Source organism: Quercus robur, chromosome 7 (assembly GCF_932294415.1).
Source record: "Quercus robur chromosome 7, dhQueRobu3.1, whole genome shotgun sequence".
NCBI classification, from domain to species: Eukaryota; Viridiplantae; Streptophyta; class Magnoliopsida; order Fagales; family Fagaceae; genus Quercus; species Quercus robur.
Genome location: NC_065540.1, coordinates 11,831,332 through 11,848,593, shown reverse-complemented (window position 1 = coordinate 11,848,593; position 17,262 = coordinate 11,831,332). Strand labels below are relative to the sequence as shown.

Here is a 17,262-nt window from a genome sequence, read left to right as displayed (position 1 = left end):
AAATAAATTTATCAGTCTTTTTTTTTAAAAAAAAAGAGTTATTCTTAATGAGACAACTAAAAAGATGTCCCAATTAGATTGATTTTTTAAAATATTTGTTAGTTTTCTTTTCAAATGCTCCATCGGTCTTAGTTTGTTTGTCCTCTATTCCATTTTGCCATTTTGAGATGTCCCAAAATATTATCCCGTTTCTAAAAATAAAAGTCATTAATTAACTAATGTTCCTATTATACCCCTACTTTATTTTCAAAACTATTTGAAAAGAAATCTAACAAATATTTTAAAAAATCAATTTAATTGGGGCCTCTTTTTAGTTACCTTATTAAGAATAACTCTTTTTTTTTTTTAAAAAGGTTGATAAATTTATTTAAGAGTAGTTTTGTAAACTTATACATTTTTATAAGGCAAATAGACAATAAATGATGTTCTTTTAAAAAATTTGACTTTTTAAATAGAACAAACAAATTGAGACGAATGGAGTAGTTTTGAAAATAAAGTAGGGGTTTAATAGGAATATTAGTAAATTAATGACTTTTATTTTTAGAAACAGGAAAATATTTTGAGAGATTCCAAAATAAAATAGAGGACAAATAAACTGGGACAGAGGGAGTAAAATTTGTTTATAACATTACGATAAGTTTATTTGCTAGTGGTATAATTTTTTGGTAATTGCTTAATTGTTTCATTTGATGCAATGTGCTGATGTGGAATTTCAACTTTCAATAGTGTTTCTTTTTTAACAATATCTTTCAATCAATAGTCGCAATTGATTGAAAGCCTCTAAAGCAAGACCACGCCATTCAGAAAATTATATCAAGCTGTTGGAAGACTAAATAAGATACAGTCAAATGGACACTCAGTGGAAATGCTATTTTTAACATTTTTTGTACATACCAAATCAATTTCATTGATAACATATAGTAATTACATTACATCTGTCATCAATTTTTTTATTTTATTTTATTTTATTTTTTAAATTTGGGATTATAGTGTGAGTTTCATTTACTTTTTCATGAAACAGATGCAATAGATTGAAAATTCAATCGTTTATTATTATTATTATTATTATTAATAATGCAAAAACCACCTGTGAGTTTCAGTTGGTACTGTTGTAGTTGTATCACTTTCTTAACAAGGGAAAAAAAAAAAAAAAAAAAAAAAAAAACCTCTAAATGTGAGTATAGACACCTCTCATGATCATCCTATTTTTTATGTAACTGCCATTCTTTGTTTGATCATTTCAACCTCAAAAAACATTGTATTTTCTTGAGACACAGAAACCATAATGCCATGGCTACTCTGTCCCAAGATGAACCAGGTCAGTTTTCGAACCCAGTCCAAGACCATGGTCTGTCACAGCCAAGAAATATTTCTCACACAGTGAGCTATGCACAAAGCCATGTTGGTTACGATTGCTCTCCTAACACGTACCCTTACGCAACTCTGCAGCCACCAGCACCACACACATTTTGCAATTCTGGTTGCATTCGCTGCTTCATTGCGATATCGATCGTGTCCATTTTGTTCGTTTTATTCACCTTCCTCTTGGCATATTTCGTCGTACACCCAGATTTCCCAGTTTTCGTAATGGACACATTTTTTATATCCAATTTCATCAACACCTCCAACCCAAAATTTACAGCCGATTGGGAGGCTAATATTTTGGTTAATAACCCAAGTGAGAAACTCAAAGTTCATTTCGATGGAGTTGCGAGCTATATGTTTTACCAAAGTGAATTCTTAGCCACCTCTAATACGGACCTAAGTTTTCACGTAGAACCAAAGGGACATAGCTTGTTGCATGTGAAAATGTCCACGAACAATCCGGATCAACCCGAAGTGAAACAGTGGGTTGTGGATGCTATGAGCCGAGACCGAAACGAAGGGTCGTTGAGCTTTAATATGAGAATGCTGGTGTCATCTTCTTTCAAAGCTGCGACTTTCAACTTTGCTGGTAAGGACCGTATCTTGAAAGTTTACTGTGATAATTTGGATGTTGTGTTTGAAGGTACCGGTCCCAAAAGTTTTGGAATTTTATCTAACGGTCAATCTAAGCCATGTTCAATATCTATGTGACGACTATAAGATATGGAATAAGTTTTTTTCTTTATTTGTTTTTCCTTGATTTTCCCATATCTTTGTATACTTTTTGAGTAAGATGATTAAAGATGAATAATGATATCGTCAAATCAATGGTTTAAATTTAAGTTTTTGTAGTTTAAAATAATGCATAAAATATAAGTTTATAATTATTAGACTATATAATATTACTTATAGTTATACCACCTGGTGCAAATTGAACCTAATGTCCTCCCATGCCCTTTTCTATATTTTCTCCTGTTTTAAGATAATGCTGGGTTTGATTGCAAAGAAAGCAATAGGCAATAATTAGAAAATGGATATATTGGAATATATATATATATATATATACACACACATTATACACACATCATAGGGTAAGTTACGTAACATAGTAAACCCGTCTCTGGCAAAGCGATGTGAGATTGGCCTAAGTCAAGTGGTGTTCGAAGGAGATAAATCACTGGCGCTAATTCAAGGGATTCTGAGTGAATAAGAGGCAAACTCAGTATTGATAGGCCAATAAATTGCAGATATATACTAGATTACACCCTAGCAGGGGTTTCAATGGAGGAGCTTTGGATTGAATGGTCAATAGAGTACTGGCACATGCACTAGCTACCACAGTTGCTCGCAGAGTTGATAATAGCCTGCAACTATGGATGGAGGATCTCCCTCATGAAGTTGTATGGTTGGCAGAGGAGGACTTACTTCATTAGCTTATGAAAGTTTGATATGTTTTCACTTAAAAAGAAAAAAAGCACTCTAATGGGAGCCATAGTCCATACATAGAGATAGAATCTTATCTACTTGGTGGTAATTGTGGACAGACACAATCTATTTAAAAAAAATAAGTATATATAAAAAAAAATCTTATAGTTTTAAAAATAACAAATTAAATCTTGAAGATTTAAAAGGTAATGGATTGCAAGTAAAACCCCGTCTCTATACCTTCTAGGTCTCCTATTTTCAGTTAAGAAAAGCCATGTTCTTATATTAATTTGGTAATTTATACTTTCTCCCATTTATCTATTAGTCAATTCACAATTTGTAACCTCCCTCCCTCCCTCACCAACCCTAAAATCGATCAATGTTCCTCCTTATTTTATTCTTTTCGATTAAGATCAATGTCTCTCCTTATTTTATTCTTTTCGATTAAGATCAATGTCTCTCCTTAAGTAATGGAAATAGGCAAATACATCCAACCATTTGTTTTTTTGTTAGCACATAACAAAATATTTTGATTCGTTGAATATTCCATTACAAAGTTACTAAAATACCCTCTACCAATTATCAAACAATGAGTTTGACCTATTAATAAATTACTAATAAATTGAAATGGATTATAAATTCTGATTATATGGTGGTTCAAGTGATACCTAGTGGTAATAATATTTTTGATGATGTTTTATGTTTGTGGTTCGAATCATACTTCATATTCCTTCACTATCTACCTATTAAAAAAAAATAAACGAACAAAAAAAAAAATTTATGATTATAGTGGGGCTGGCTCCATACTATGAGGAAAATTAAAGAAAATTTCTTAGCATTAATTTTATGGCTATATCATATACAGTTCATTATATGTCTAGCTTCGAAAATGCTATATTCAACTTCTTTAGTACTTGCCACATCAATTTCATGGACAACATATAGTACATTACATCTGTAAATTAACAGCCTAGCCACAATAATGTGGATATATACGAATTTCAAGCCTGTTAATTATAATCAGCCTATTTTTGGAACCACTTCAACTGTCATTAATTCTTTGTTTGATTATTTCAATCTCAAAAACATTGTCTTTCTCCTGGAATCGTTGTTAATTAGGACACAGAGAAACCATACAACCATGGCTACTCTGTACGAAGAACAACCCAAAAAAGAACCCGGCCAGTCCTCCTACTCGGACCAAACCAGTCACCCTCACGCCACAGCCACAGGTCAATCTCATCCTCAGCCACAGCCAACAACAAATTATCCTAATACAATGGGGTACTCACCCGTCATGGGGTACCCTTATCCACAAGCACCACAAGGCTATGCATCATCTCATATTGGATACCCTCCTAATGGATACAGCTCCTACGCTTATTCTCAAACACCAACACAATCCAATGTCAGACGCAATTCGACCTTTGTTCATCTTGTCCTTTTGATAATGGCCATAGCTGCTCTATTCGCAGTAGTGTCAACCGTTGCGATATGGATCATTCTACGCCCAGAAGCCCCAGCTTTCAGAGTTGACGCATTATCTGTTTCCAATTTCAACACCACCAATTTTGATCAAACAGCCAATTGGGAGGCTAATGTTACGGTTGAGAACCCAAATCAGAAACTCAAAGTTTACTTTAACGAAATTAAGAGTTACGTGGATTACAAAGATCAGTATTTAACGCAATCTTTTGTGAGCCCTTTGTCCGTAGAAGTAAAGGAACATGTTGTAATGAATGTGAAGCTATCTGTGGACAATGTTTTTGAACCTGTGGTGGATCAGAAGCTGGTGGATGATATGGCCCTTGACCGAAGCCGCGGGTCGTTGATTTTTAGGATAAGGTTGATGGTGTCGACCACGTTTCGACGTGGATCATGGTGGAAAAAAAGCCGTACCTTGAAAATTCGCTGTGATAATTTGAAGGTTGAGTTTGCGGGTGGCGCAGGTGTTGGAACATTACCTGTCGGAAAGTCTTGGCCGTGTTTATTATTTGTGTGAGTAATTAAGATAAGTTTTTATTTTATTTATTTATACTTGAGATCTTCTCCTAGACTCCAACTTTCATGATGAATATAAATGAATATAAGTCTACTCTCTCTTTTTTTTCTTTTTTAATGTTGGGTTTGATTGCAAAGAAAACAATAGGCAAGGAAATGGAAATATTATACTTCTATTAGGTTTCAATTGGATTGGTTTTCCGGGATTTCCTTTTATCTTTTTCACAATTTATTGCCTAATCGGCTGGATAAGAAAATTGAAACATCAAATTCCTTGTTATAGCCTAATGCCAAGCTGAAAAGATAGCTCTTGTTGGGGGCAAAACTTTATTCTCTAATGAATTTTTGGGCTTTATATATCCATACAATCGGATTAGACATTCTTGCTGCATCTTGTTTTGTTTTGTTATTCTTAATTAAAAAAATTAAGGTGAAAGTTTAATATAAAAAAAAAAAAAAAAAAAGATAATTCACTCGAATTCTAGATTTTGTGTTGGGTGCATACTTCTAACGCGACAAAATTATAAATTCTTTAAAATTTCTTGCACTAACTTGCCATGTTTTGAAAATCTCATAATGTCTTTATAATAGCTTTTCTTAAAGGATGAAATTGGATAAGTTCTTAACAATATGCAATATACACTAACAAATTTCATTGAATGTTAATAAACATGGTTTTAGTTCACCAAACCGCCTCTCTTCCTGGGATTCTGTCTCCAAACAGGTCCACGAACTCTTTTTCTACTTGATTACTATTTTCTAATTCAAGAATTCTATTTTTTTTTCAATAGTGTAAAAATATATGACAAATCTTTTTTGTCAATAACCACATACCAATCAAACAAATATTGATTAATACGTAATTGATCGAATACTACTTTTGATGAAAATGATAACTGATCTTTTGTTCAAAAATGAAAATTTCTAGGTCCTCATTGATAAGCGCTACAATAACTTATACATTGGAACCCATGTTTGTGGACTCGAAAGAGACCCTATCGCGGACAAATCAATTTTTATTCTTAATCCTAAAATATCATAAAAAATCACATGGAGACAAATAAGGCAAATAAAAAGTCATGGCATACTTCTTGCTATCAACTACACAAAATTTGACTGGAAAGTGGAATTAGTCTCCCGTGTTACCTGACATGAGTTTGAGGCTATAAGCATCTAAGCCCATCGTATATTGTTTATTCTACACTCCTTTTGCTTATATGTCACTCACGTGCCCCTGTATAAAGGCAATTTATTGTACAGTTTTACCTAGAGTTAAATATACAGACTTTTAGTCTTAATGTTTTGTGTACAATATTTGAGCATCATAGCATGTCTGAGTAATTAGATTTGATATATATATATATAAAATACAGACTTGGTATTTGATACAATTATTTAAACAACAATTTTTAGTGTTTAAACACCAAAACACGTATTTCAACAATACTTTTTAATACACACGTATTTCCATAATACTTAAATAATTATATTAGAAACTTCTAACCAAACGGATTCGTCTTAATGTTTTGTGTGCAATATTTGACCATCGATCATAGCATGTTTGAGTAATCAGATCTGATATATAAGTTATAAGTTTCTGTTAGCTCAATGAATACATGCTTTTGTTATTAGATAAGGAACATGTATTTGAATTCCGTATAGAGAGAAAAAATAAAATAAAATAAAATCCATTGGTATATATACATCATACACTATAGGTTTCAAACGACAACGTTTCACTTAATGGGTGTTATTCACTTAATAAGATGATGACACGTGCATAACAGAATTAGTTCAACTAGCCGTTGGTTCTGTTAGTCTGTTAGTTTTACTTTTCGGCCTAAAGTTTGTTATACAGGCTTAAGCTCTGTAATGCTCTATAAATAGAGATCTTATTACTCTGTAATTTAGTCAAGGTTGCAACTACGTACGTACGTACAATTCTCAGTTCTAATTTCATGATCTTGATCTTTACTATTTCATTTCCCTTTCATGCACAAAATCTAACACAAGTAACCTTAACCTGTCCCTTAAACAAACGAAATAACACACAAATAGTTTTGGATCATTTTAGTGGGGGGTGAGCATCTAATAATAATTCTTGCCTTACTTACTATGAGGAAGATTCACAACATTTTGTTAGCATCATTTTAATCCGAGTAGTTATGGAAACGGATGCGTACGGCAATATCATTTGTTATTCCATTAGAGGCGAAGAGTCTGACTTTTCAAAAATTCATCTTACTTTTTACTATATTGTTGTTAATTTTTTATTTTTTATTTTAATAATATCCCCTCTTAAATATTTAGTAAAAACATGTAATACATTTATAGGGATGACTAATTCATCAATTTTTGTTCCCTTTAATTACTCTTTTAATATAAGTAACTCATTAAATCAAAGAGAATTTAATGTATTTCATAAAAAATATATATATATATATATATATAAAAGTTTATAAAGTTTTTCCATCTAATTACTCTTATAGCAACATAGCTTATTGAACCAAAGAATATTAAGAATGTATTCTAGAAATATACAAGTAAATATATTTAATAATTTTAATTTTTTTTTTCAATTAGATTATTAATTAAATATATGGACATTATTTCTTCTCGTTATAGAAGAAAGGATAAATGTGGATTTCATTGTTAGAAGTTAAAAATCTTTTAGTTCTTATTAATGTTATATAAAACCTTCCCACCAGTGACAAATGTTGTTTTCAACTTCTTTAGTACATACCAAATCAATTGCATCCGCACCATATATTAAATTACAATCTGTCCTCACTTTCTTAACAAAAAAAAAAAAAAACTGTCTATAATGTCCCATTTTTAAGAATAATATTTGTTACATATACGGTGTTACACACACTATTACATAAATTTTTTGAATCGAAACTGTCAAGTTTTCAACTTATAATTTCAGTTAAAAAAAATGTGTAACAATTTTTATCCTATTTTTATATACACAAACTGGCATTCTTTTTTTTTTTTTTTTAATTTTTTTTTATTATGAATCCCAAACTGTCATTCTTTCTTTGATCATTTCAACCTCAAAACATTCATGCCTTTCTGGGGTTTATTCTCGGGACAGAGAAGCCATACAGCCATGGTTACTCCATCCCAAGATGAACCCTATCAGTCTTCGGACTCTATCCGAACCGCTCACCCTGAAGCCACACTCACACCCACAGCTCAATCCAATAGTCTGCCACAGGCAACAGATTATTCTCACACAATGGGCAATGCAACAGTTATGAAGTACCCTCCTTTACAAGGACAACAAAGCTATGCACAGCAGTATCATCGTTTTACTTTACCTCACAATGCATATAACTCGTACGATTATACTACTGAGCCACCAACACAATCCAATGCAACGTGCAATTGTGGCTTCAATCGCTACTGGCTTGTGATAGTGATCTTGTTTATTGTGTTCATGTTAGCGATAATAATCATGATTAAGTTCGTGATACGACCACAAGTCCCAGTTTTCAGAGTGGACACATTCTATATTTCCAATTTCCACACCTCCAATTCAGAATTCACAGCCAATTGGGAAGCTAATGTTACGGTTAAGAACCCAAGTCTCAAACTCAAATTTTCCTTCAATGAAATCAAGATTTTACTCTATTACGGAGATGATCACATAGGGTCCTCTTCTGTGGAATCAAAATTGTACCTAGAACCAATGGGACATGGCATGTTGCATTTGAAGATGTCCACGAACGACACGGATCGACGCGTGGTGGATAATATGATCAGAGACCGAATAAACGAAGGGTCGTTGAGTTTCAAAATGAGGTTGGTGGTGTCGGCCACGTTGATGGATAAATCATGGACCAGGGACGGTGTGATTAAACTTTTATGTAATAATTTGAACGTTCAGTTTGTTGGTTCTGCAAGTTTTGGAATATTACCTGCAGGCAATTCTAGGACCTGTTTAATATTTTCATGACTAAGACAATTTTTTATTGGATTAAAAAAAAAAAAAAAAAAAACGAAGATTAGTTTTTATTTATTTATTGTTCCTTTATCTTCTCTAATTTTCATGCATCAATTTAAATCTGCTCTTTTTTGAGGGTGATTTGAATGCTAGACATTTTTATTAGAAACACTAGAGATGCTACTTTTGCTTTTCTCTTGCATGTAAATATAATATTTTTATGTTTTTCCCTATAGTTGGAGGATTTGAAGATTAGACCTCCCCTTTAGAAACACAGAAAATACTAATTGAGCGATAAGCTCTTGACAAGATAATATTGGGTTCGATTGCAAGGAAATTAATAAACGAGTAGATTGAAATATTGGAATACTTTTAGTGGGTTTCGTTTGGATTTGTTAACCGGATTTCCTTATATCTTTTTCACAATTTATGACCTAATTTGCTGGATAACAAAATTGAAACATAGTAGAGATTGAACAAAATTTTCTTGCTACGGCCTACTGAAAAGATAATTATAGCTGGTATATTGAGGGCAAAACTTTATGCTCAATATATAGCACATAAATCTTTGTGCTTTATCCATATATACAATAAGATTAGATTTTCTTTTTGCATCTTGCTCTATGCCATGTTTAATATAAAGTGGCATTCTTGATGCATCAAGTTATGTATTAAAATTTATAATATCTTTAATATTTTCCTTTAAATCACATCTAACTTATTTAAAATTACCTACTCTAAATTGAAATTAATTAATTTAAATTCTTTAAAAATTTCATGCACAAGCTTCCCATGTTTTGAAAATTAATCTAAGAATGACTCTAATTAGAATAGTTTTAGTAAGAAATGACTTTTGAGTTTTGATAACTTCTTCATAGATATGCAATAAATATTAACAAATTTCATTGAATTTTAATAAATATGCGTTTAGTTCACCAAACCTCCTCCACTAAGCTACTTCCATGATCTTATCTCCAAAGTCAACTTGGTGAGCGTTTGCTTTGGGCGTTTTGCTGCTAAAACGGGTTTGCGTTTTGGGCATGGGACCCATGCTACAGTAACACAGTAACGTGTCCCTTTTTTTTTTTTTTTTTTTTGGTTTTCTCGCGTTTCAGGTGTAATCGGTACTGTTCAGCCGCATAGGTTGACTATTTCACTGTGAACAGTGCATTTGTGCACTGTTTACGGACCCACAAATTCTACTTTTCACAATTTTTTTATTAAAAATGGGTCACACGGTACTATTCACACATTTAAAAAATATTTCGCTACAGTATTTTCAGTTTTCAGTTTCAGCAAAAATAAGCTCAATCCAAACGGACCCTTGATCTCGCATTGTCCAACATGAGTTTGAGGGACTATAAGCACACAAGCCCATTGGATATTACTTGTTCTACACTCCTTTTGCTTGGACGTCATTCGTCACTCACATGCTATCTACGTAAAGGCTATTAATTCTAATACAATTTTACACATAATTCAATATACAAACTTTTCGTCTTTATGTTTTTTTTTTTTTTTGAGAAACACACATACACATATATAGGGGAAGAGGGATGAGATAAGAGAATACACTCACACGCCAATACTAAAACTGCATGCGGTAGTTAGTGTCGCGGAGTAAGTGATAAACCCCTTCTCAATATCACACCTTATTGATGTGGGATGACTCGACAACATTAAGTATCTTTTTTTATTTGAGAAACACACACACACACACATATAGGGGAAGGGGGATGAGATAAGAGAATACACTCACACATCAACACCAAAACTGCATGCGTCATGATTTGACAATCATAATTATTAGTATTTAAATTTTATGGATATTAAAAGAGAAATTCATTAGTATGTGGAACATAAGTTGTTGTACATTCATTTATTAAAAAAAGCAATATGAGAAATATTTGGGGCTACCTGTAGAATGGTTTTTAAACCAGAACTGGACTGGTCAGCTCGACTGGGTTAACCGTGAATCGGTAATAAATTCTGTTTTTTAACTATGAGAATCGGGTATACATGAATTCTAAGAGAACCAAACTAACCGGGGTTCAACCCAGAAAACCGTTTGAACCATAGGTCAGTTCAATCAGGTCATGGATTAGAACTTATTTGGAAAAATTAAAGAAAAATGCGCTTACCAGGCTCCGAACTTGAGTTCTCGCACCTTGTAAGCACCAAGACTGAAGCCATGACCAACAGACCAAGTAACCTTCTTGGGAGCTAATACGTAGTATTATTAAATTTATATCAAATTTACATGATTTATAGTTTCTAAACTTCTGTGTCATCTTTCTCAACATATTAAATATTACTAAAAAAAATTTCATTGCTAAATTAACTTTTTATTTAAGAATAATACTTATGCAATTTATGAATTTATTTTAAAAGTCGTTTTTAGTTAATTCAAATGATTTCTCTTGAAGGATTATTATAAAATTTCTTTTTATGCTTATTTATGTTGTACTATTTTTTATTAACCTTATAATGTACTATTTTATTTTAACCTTATAATATCATGAAAATTTTGTTGAAATTTTGTTTCAATTTTTAAGATATTTTTAGTAAATTTTGCTAATATTTACAAATTTAATATATTTATTTATATTTAAATAAATATATTAAAAACCTTGAATCTCTCCATTTTACGGTTCAATGAACGGTCCGGGTCTGAAAACCATGACCTGCAGTGGTTGATAAAAATAGAAGAGCAAGTTTGAATTACATCAAAGATAGAGTATGAGAGAAATTACAAGGGTGGAAGGAAAAACTATTGTCACAAGCAGGAAAGGAAGTGCTTTTGAAGGTGGTGGTACAAGCTATTTCCACATTTGCAATGGGTTGTTTTAAACTCCCAATTGGTTTGTGTAGGGACATTAAAATGCTAATCAGAAAATTTTGGTGGGTACATTGTGGGGAACGAAGGTAGATCCATTGGAAAAAATAGGATTCACTTTGTAAACCAAAGAATGAAGGAGGGTTGGGTTTTAAGGAATTGACAAAGTTCAATGATGCAAGGTTGGCCAAACAGGTATGGCAGCTCAGTCATGATACAAGCTCGCTGTTTTATCGTGTATTTAAGGCTAAGTATTTCCCTAATGACACCATTTTTTATGCCAAGCAAAAATCTAGTTCTTATGCATGGAAGATCATCTTAAGGGCTAGAAAAGTGGTTGCAATGGGGGCAAAATGGAGGGTAGGGGATGGACAATCCATCAAGGTCTTCAAGGATAATTGGTTACCAGGTCTTTTGGGTGGAAAAATAAGCTCTATCCATTCGGGTCTGGATAGAAACTTGAGTGTGGCTGAACTGATGGCATCAGATAAGGGTAGTTGGAATGTGCAGGTGATAGATACCTATTTCCTCCCTCATGAAGCTCAGCAAATTAAGGCAATCCCCCTATGTGTTGTGCCTCAATCCGATTATCTCTACTGGAGTCTGGAAAAGAATGGAATTTGTCAATGAAGTCGGGTTACAAGTTGCTTTGTGTAGAGGCAAGAATGGAGGAAGCATCGGGCTCAAGCAAACAACGGTTGGCGGGTTTGTGTTTTAGGATTTGGAAGTTGAAGGTACCTGGAAAGATAAATCATTTCTTGTGGAGGGCTTGTGTTGATTGTTTGCCAACAAAAGTCAATCTCATGAAAAGGAAAATTGTTAATGATCCTTTGTGTGTTAGCTGTGTGGAAGACTCCCTAAGAACACTAAGCATGCATTGTGGATTGTGAAGTGGTGAGGTGTGTTTGGTGCTCGGATTTCAACTTGGTGAGTGAGTTGGAGACATCTTATGGGTCTTTTCTAGATCTTGTGGAGCTGTGTTTGGCTAAACTAGGAGTTGGTGAGCTGTTTGGAACCATGGCTAGGTTCATTTGGACTCATCGAAATAAGGTCAGGTTGAGGGAGAAGTCTTTGCCACTGAGTAGTGTTGGAGAAGCTGCAAAAAAATTATTATAGCAAGTTTAGGCAGTTCATGAGGTTCGGAACTTGGTTAAACAACCACGCAGGTGCAAATGGTTTCCTCCAGCGCAGCAAGAGATTTTAAAGCAAATTTCGATGGAACATGGTTCAACCAAAGCGAGGAAGGAAGAATTGGGATTGTAGTAAAGGACTCCACGGGTCAAGTACTTGCTGCACTAGTTGAAAAAAAAAAAAAAAGACTCTCATATTGTTGATTGTTTGGAGATGATAGCAGCGAGAAGAGTGGTGATTTTTGCACAAGAAATCGGTCTACAACAATGCCATTTTGAGGGCGATTCAGAAACTATCATTAAGGCTCTCAAAACAGGGGATATGTTCTCTTCTTCCTTTGGTCATTTAGTTAGGGATACTTTAGTTTTTGTTAACTCACTTCGAAGTTTTTCTTTCTCTCACATTGTTAGGCAAGGCAATCCTGTGACACATGCCTTAACTCAGAAACCTCGTTTTTTTTTTCCTTTGCTAGTTTGGATGGAGACTGTTCCGTCTGAAATAGACACTCTTATTCTTGCAAATTATTTATGTCCATAATAAAGTTTCTGCAGGCTTGGTCCTGATTCAAAAAAAAAAAAAAACCTTACCTCTTCCCTTATAAAAATGAAAGAGTAAGCAATTTTTCTTCACTTAATTATAAACAATATAGTAAGTTACGTAACATAGCAGACTTGTCTCTTAAGTACTATTAACGGAAGCCATAGAGAATATTATTGACTTATTTGAAATCTACTTAAACTTTCCATGGAATTAAAAAATGAAGGCAAACTACAGTTCAAATTGTGGGGACCGGCCCAGAATAACAAGTTGGCTGGGCCTTGGGCCCGTCCGAGGAGACATCGTGGCCCATAATCCCTGCCCAAACCTACTGGGACGAAGAAAACACGCCTGAGGAGTAACTCCTCCTCGGACATTCCAAAGTCCAAATCAATGATGCATCCCAGTTACTGTAGCCTTCACTCCAAACACGTAAAAAGAAAGATGACTCAAAATATCCCAGCAAAGGCTGCCACCACCACATTAAATGCACCACAACTACTCTCCTGGCCGCATTAATGAAGAGAAGACCCCTGAATAGTGTTACCTTGGTCACTGTAACTCACAAAGAATTGGTAAGGGCGTCTGATGGGACAGGCGCTCAAGTGGGGGTTTGGATGATCAATAAGTGTAGGGCCCAGATGATAAAAGAGAGCCTATATCATATGTAAGAGTCCCCCAGAAAGGGGGACGGAAAAAAGGAGGGAAAGGAGAGAGAAAAAGAAGTCTTTGTATGAAAGTAGGTCCATGAATAAAACTTCCATTTTCACACCCATTTTCTGGATTCACGTTTCTATATCCACGAAGGACATGCAACGAACCGTTTGAGCCAACTGGAACCGAGTTCTTCAGCCCATACTCTACAAACTTCATTGTGTGTGAGACTTCTTGAACCAGGGCCTGATCATCCAAGATCGAGTTAACGAAAATCGTGTCCCTACAATTGGCGCCGTCTGTGGGAAGAACTAGGGTATTAGCTAGCACAACGGTCGAGCATGGCAGAACTAGGTCCACACTAGGAGATTCCTCACCAGGCTAACTCCCAACAGACACAACCCATTGAGTCTTAGAGGCAAAATAACCCTGCTAACCCGGGCGGCAGAGGGAATCGTGAGGGAAGTGTACATACTATCCAGACGAGCTAGAGTCACACTCAGATAGGTAGTCACGTATCCCAGAGGCGAAATAGTCATCAGGCCATGCAGCGAGAGATAAATGACCTGAAGAGGAAGTTACGACGTGTGCAGCGAAAACGATCTCTCTCTAGCTCAGGTGAGTCCTCTAATGGGGAGGATGCGAGTTACCGACGGAGGTCAAGGACCCCCCCAAGTGAAACCTTCTCTTACGAAAGAGAACCACGCCCGGTACGAAAGTATGAGAGCCCATCCAGTAAGGGTTCAGGAAATGATGCTATGAAGAGGGCGCTAGACCAGATTTCAAGGTCACCCTTCATGTATAGAATCGAAGGGGCTAAGCTGCCTCGACGCTTCAACCAACCAGCGTTCACCGTCTACAATGGCCGAGCAGATCCGGTAGAGCACGTTAGTCAGTTCAACCAAAAAATGGCTATCTACTCGCAAAATAAAGCCCTAATGTGCAAAGTTTTCCCATCCAGCTTGGGACCAATGGCGATGAGGTGGTTCAACAGCCTGAAGACAAATTCCATAGGCTCATACAAGCAGCTTACTCAGGCTTTCTGCTCCCGCTTTATTACAAACACCAGAGTCCCTCGACCCCTCAGTTCGCTACTGTCCTTATCCATGCACGAGGGAGAGACCTTGAAAGCATATTCGAATAGATATTGGGAGGTGTATAACGAGTTAGATGACAACCATGATAATGTTGCTATCAGCACGTTCAAAAGCGGTCTCCCCACCGAGCATGGCTTAAGGAAGTCCCTCACTGGAAAACCAGTTGCCAACGTTCATCAGTTGATGGATAGGATTGACAAGTACAAAAGGGTGGAGGAAGATCAGCTGCAAGGAAGGGGAAAGGAGAAGACCATCCCCCCTAAAGCAAATGATTTTAGGTCGGAACAGTATAACCATAACCAGCCGAGGAGAGATTTTTCGAGGCAGGCTGGACAGAGTAACACGCAAACGGTGAATGCCGTGTTCAGGGAGCCAGTACAACAGGTGCTGGAGAAAGTAAGGAACGAGCCCTATTTCAGTAGGCCAGGAAAAATGGCTGGAGACCCTTCTAAGCGTAACTAGAACCTGTACTGCCACTATCATCAAGACCATGGGCATACCACTGAGGATTGTAGGAATCTATGGAATCACCTAGATCAGTTGGTCCGAGAAGGGAAGCTACGTCATCTCTTGCACCCCTCGAGCGGCCATCCCGATCAAGCAATGCAAGAGCCTCGAAAGGATGTGTCATTAAGACCTCCCACCGAAACGATACATGTCATCCTCGCCGCACCAGGAAGAACTGGGCCACCCCTCTCTAGGGTATTGGCTATTGATCGGCTCCCCTCCGAGGACAGGCAAAGGGAACCCAAAAGGTCAAAAAAGGGAAGCTCCTTGATACTAGGATTCTCGGACGAGGATAAGAGAAGAACTATCCAACCTCATGACGATGCCCTGGTGGTTACGTTAAGAATTGGAGGCTTCGATGTGAAAAGGGTGTTAATAGACTCAGGAAGTGCGGTAGAGATAATGTACCCTGATCTATACAAGGAGCTGAACCTGAAGCCGGAGGATTTGACAGCTTATGACTCCCCCCTTATCAGACTACTCATACAGACTGGATCGGAGGTGGTGGAGGTAAATTTTATCGTGGTCGACGCTTACTCACCCTACACTGCGATAGTTGCCAGGCCATGGATCCACGCCCTGGAAGTCGTATCCTCCACACTTCACCAAAAAGTAAAATACCCATCCAGAGGACAAGTAGAAGAGATTCGTGGAGATCAGACCATGGCCAGGCAGTGTATGGTGGCCGCTATCTTACATCGGTCCCATGCCGAGTCCTCGGCCACTAAGAGCTTATAGCAACCAGCCACCTCGGCAGGGCAAGACGATGGGCTAACCGAGGAGATAAGGTGTGAAAGTTTAGATAAATTCGCTGTCAACAACGATCCGGAGAAGTTTTTTCAGGTCGGCTCCGAGTTGCCTTCTCAAGAAAAAGAGGAACTGGTCAGATTTCTGAGAAGAAATGTCGATGTGTTTGCATGGGACGCCTACGACGCCCCGGGAGTTGATCCTAGCCTTATTTGTCACCACCTGAACATTAACCCATTTTCCACTCCAAAGAAGCAACCACCCCGACGCCCCTCAAAGGAACATGCTAATGCCGTAAGAGACGAAGTGGCAAAACTGAAAAAAGCAGGGGCTATTAAAGAGGTCTTTTACCCCGAGTGGTTGGCAAACACAGTGGTGGTAAGGAAGAAAACAGGGAAGTGGAGAGTCTGTGTGGACTTCACGGACCTAAACAAGGCGTGCCCAAAGGACCCATTTCCTTTACCTCGAATCGACCGATTGGTGGATGCAACCGTGGGTCACCCTCGAATGAGTTTCCTGGACACCTTCCAGGGCTATCATCAGATAACCCTTGCGTTAGAAGACCAGGAGAAGACGGCTTTCATAACGCCCATCGGAAACTATCATTATAAGGTGATGCCATTTGGACTAAAGAACGTAGGGTCAACCTACCAAAGGATGATGACCAGGATGTTCGAGCCACAGTTGGGCAAAATCATTGAGGTTTACATAGACGATATGGTCGTAAAGAGTCAAGTGGTGTCCGAGCACGTGAAAAACCTTGAAATAATCTTTGCTATCTTAAGGGAGCACAAGTTGTGGCTCAATGCTTCCAAATGTTCATTCGGGGTCGAGTCTAGGAAATTCTTTGGGTATATGGTAACCCACAGGAGAATCGAAGTAAGTCCCGATCAAATCAAAGCAATTAACAGCCTACAGGCTCCTCAGAATCCGAAAGAAGTGCAGAAGCTCACTAGTATGATCGCAGCATTAAACAGGTTCATATCACGATCAGCGGATCGATGTCGACCTTT

General features: G+C 36.5%; 2 protein-coding genes across 2 annotated transcripts; both read left to right on the top strand.

Moving 5' to 3' along the window:
• The first annotated feature begins 1,290 nt into the window (after positions 1-1,290).
• LOC126691014 (uncharacterized) lies at positions 1,291-2,076 on the top strand. Its single transcript, XM_050386099.1, has one exon. It carries the CDS (start codon positions 1,291-1,293, stop codon positions 2,074-2,076), a length of 786 nt encoding a protein of 261 aa, XP_050242056.1.
• Positions 2,077-3,931: 1,855 nt separating this feature from the next.
• On the top strand, positions 3,932-4,792 carry LOC126691013 (NDR1/HIN1-like protein 26). The gene has a single exon (XM_050386098.1). It carries the CDS (start codon positions 3,932-3,934, stop codon positions 4,790-4,792), a length of 861 nt encoding a protein of 286 aa, XP_050242055.1.
• Positions 4,793-17,262: the final 12,470 nt, after the last annotated feature.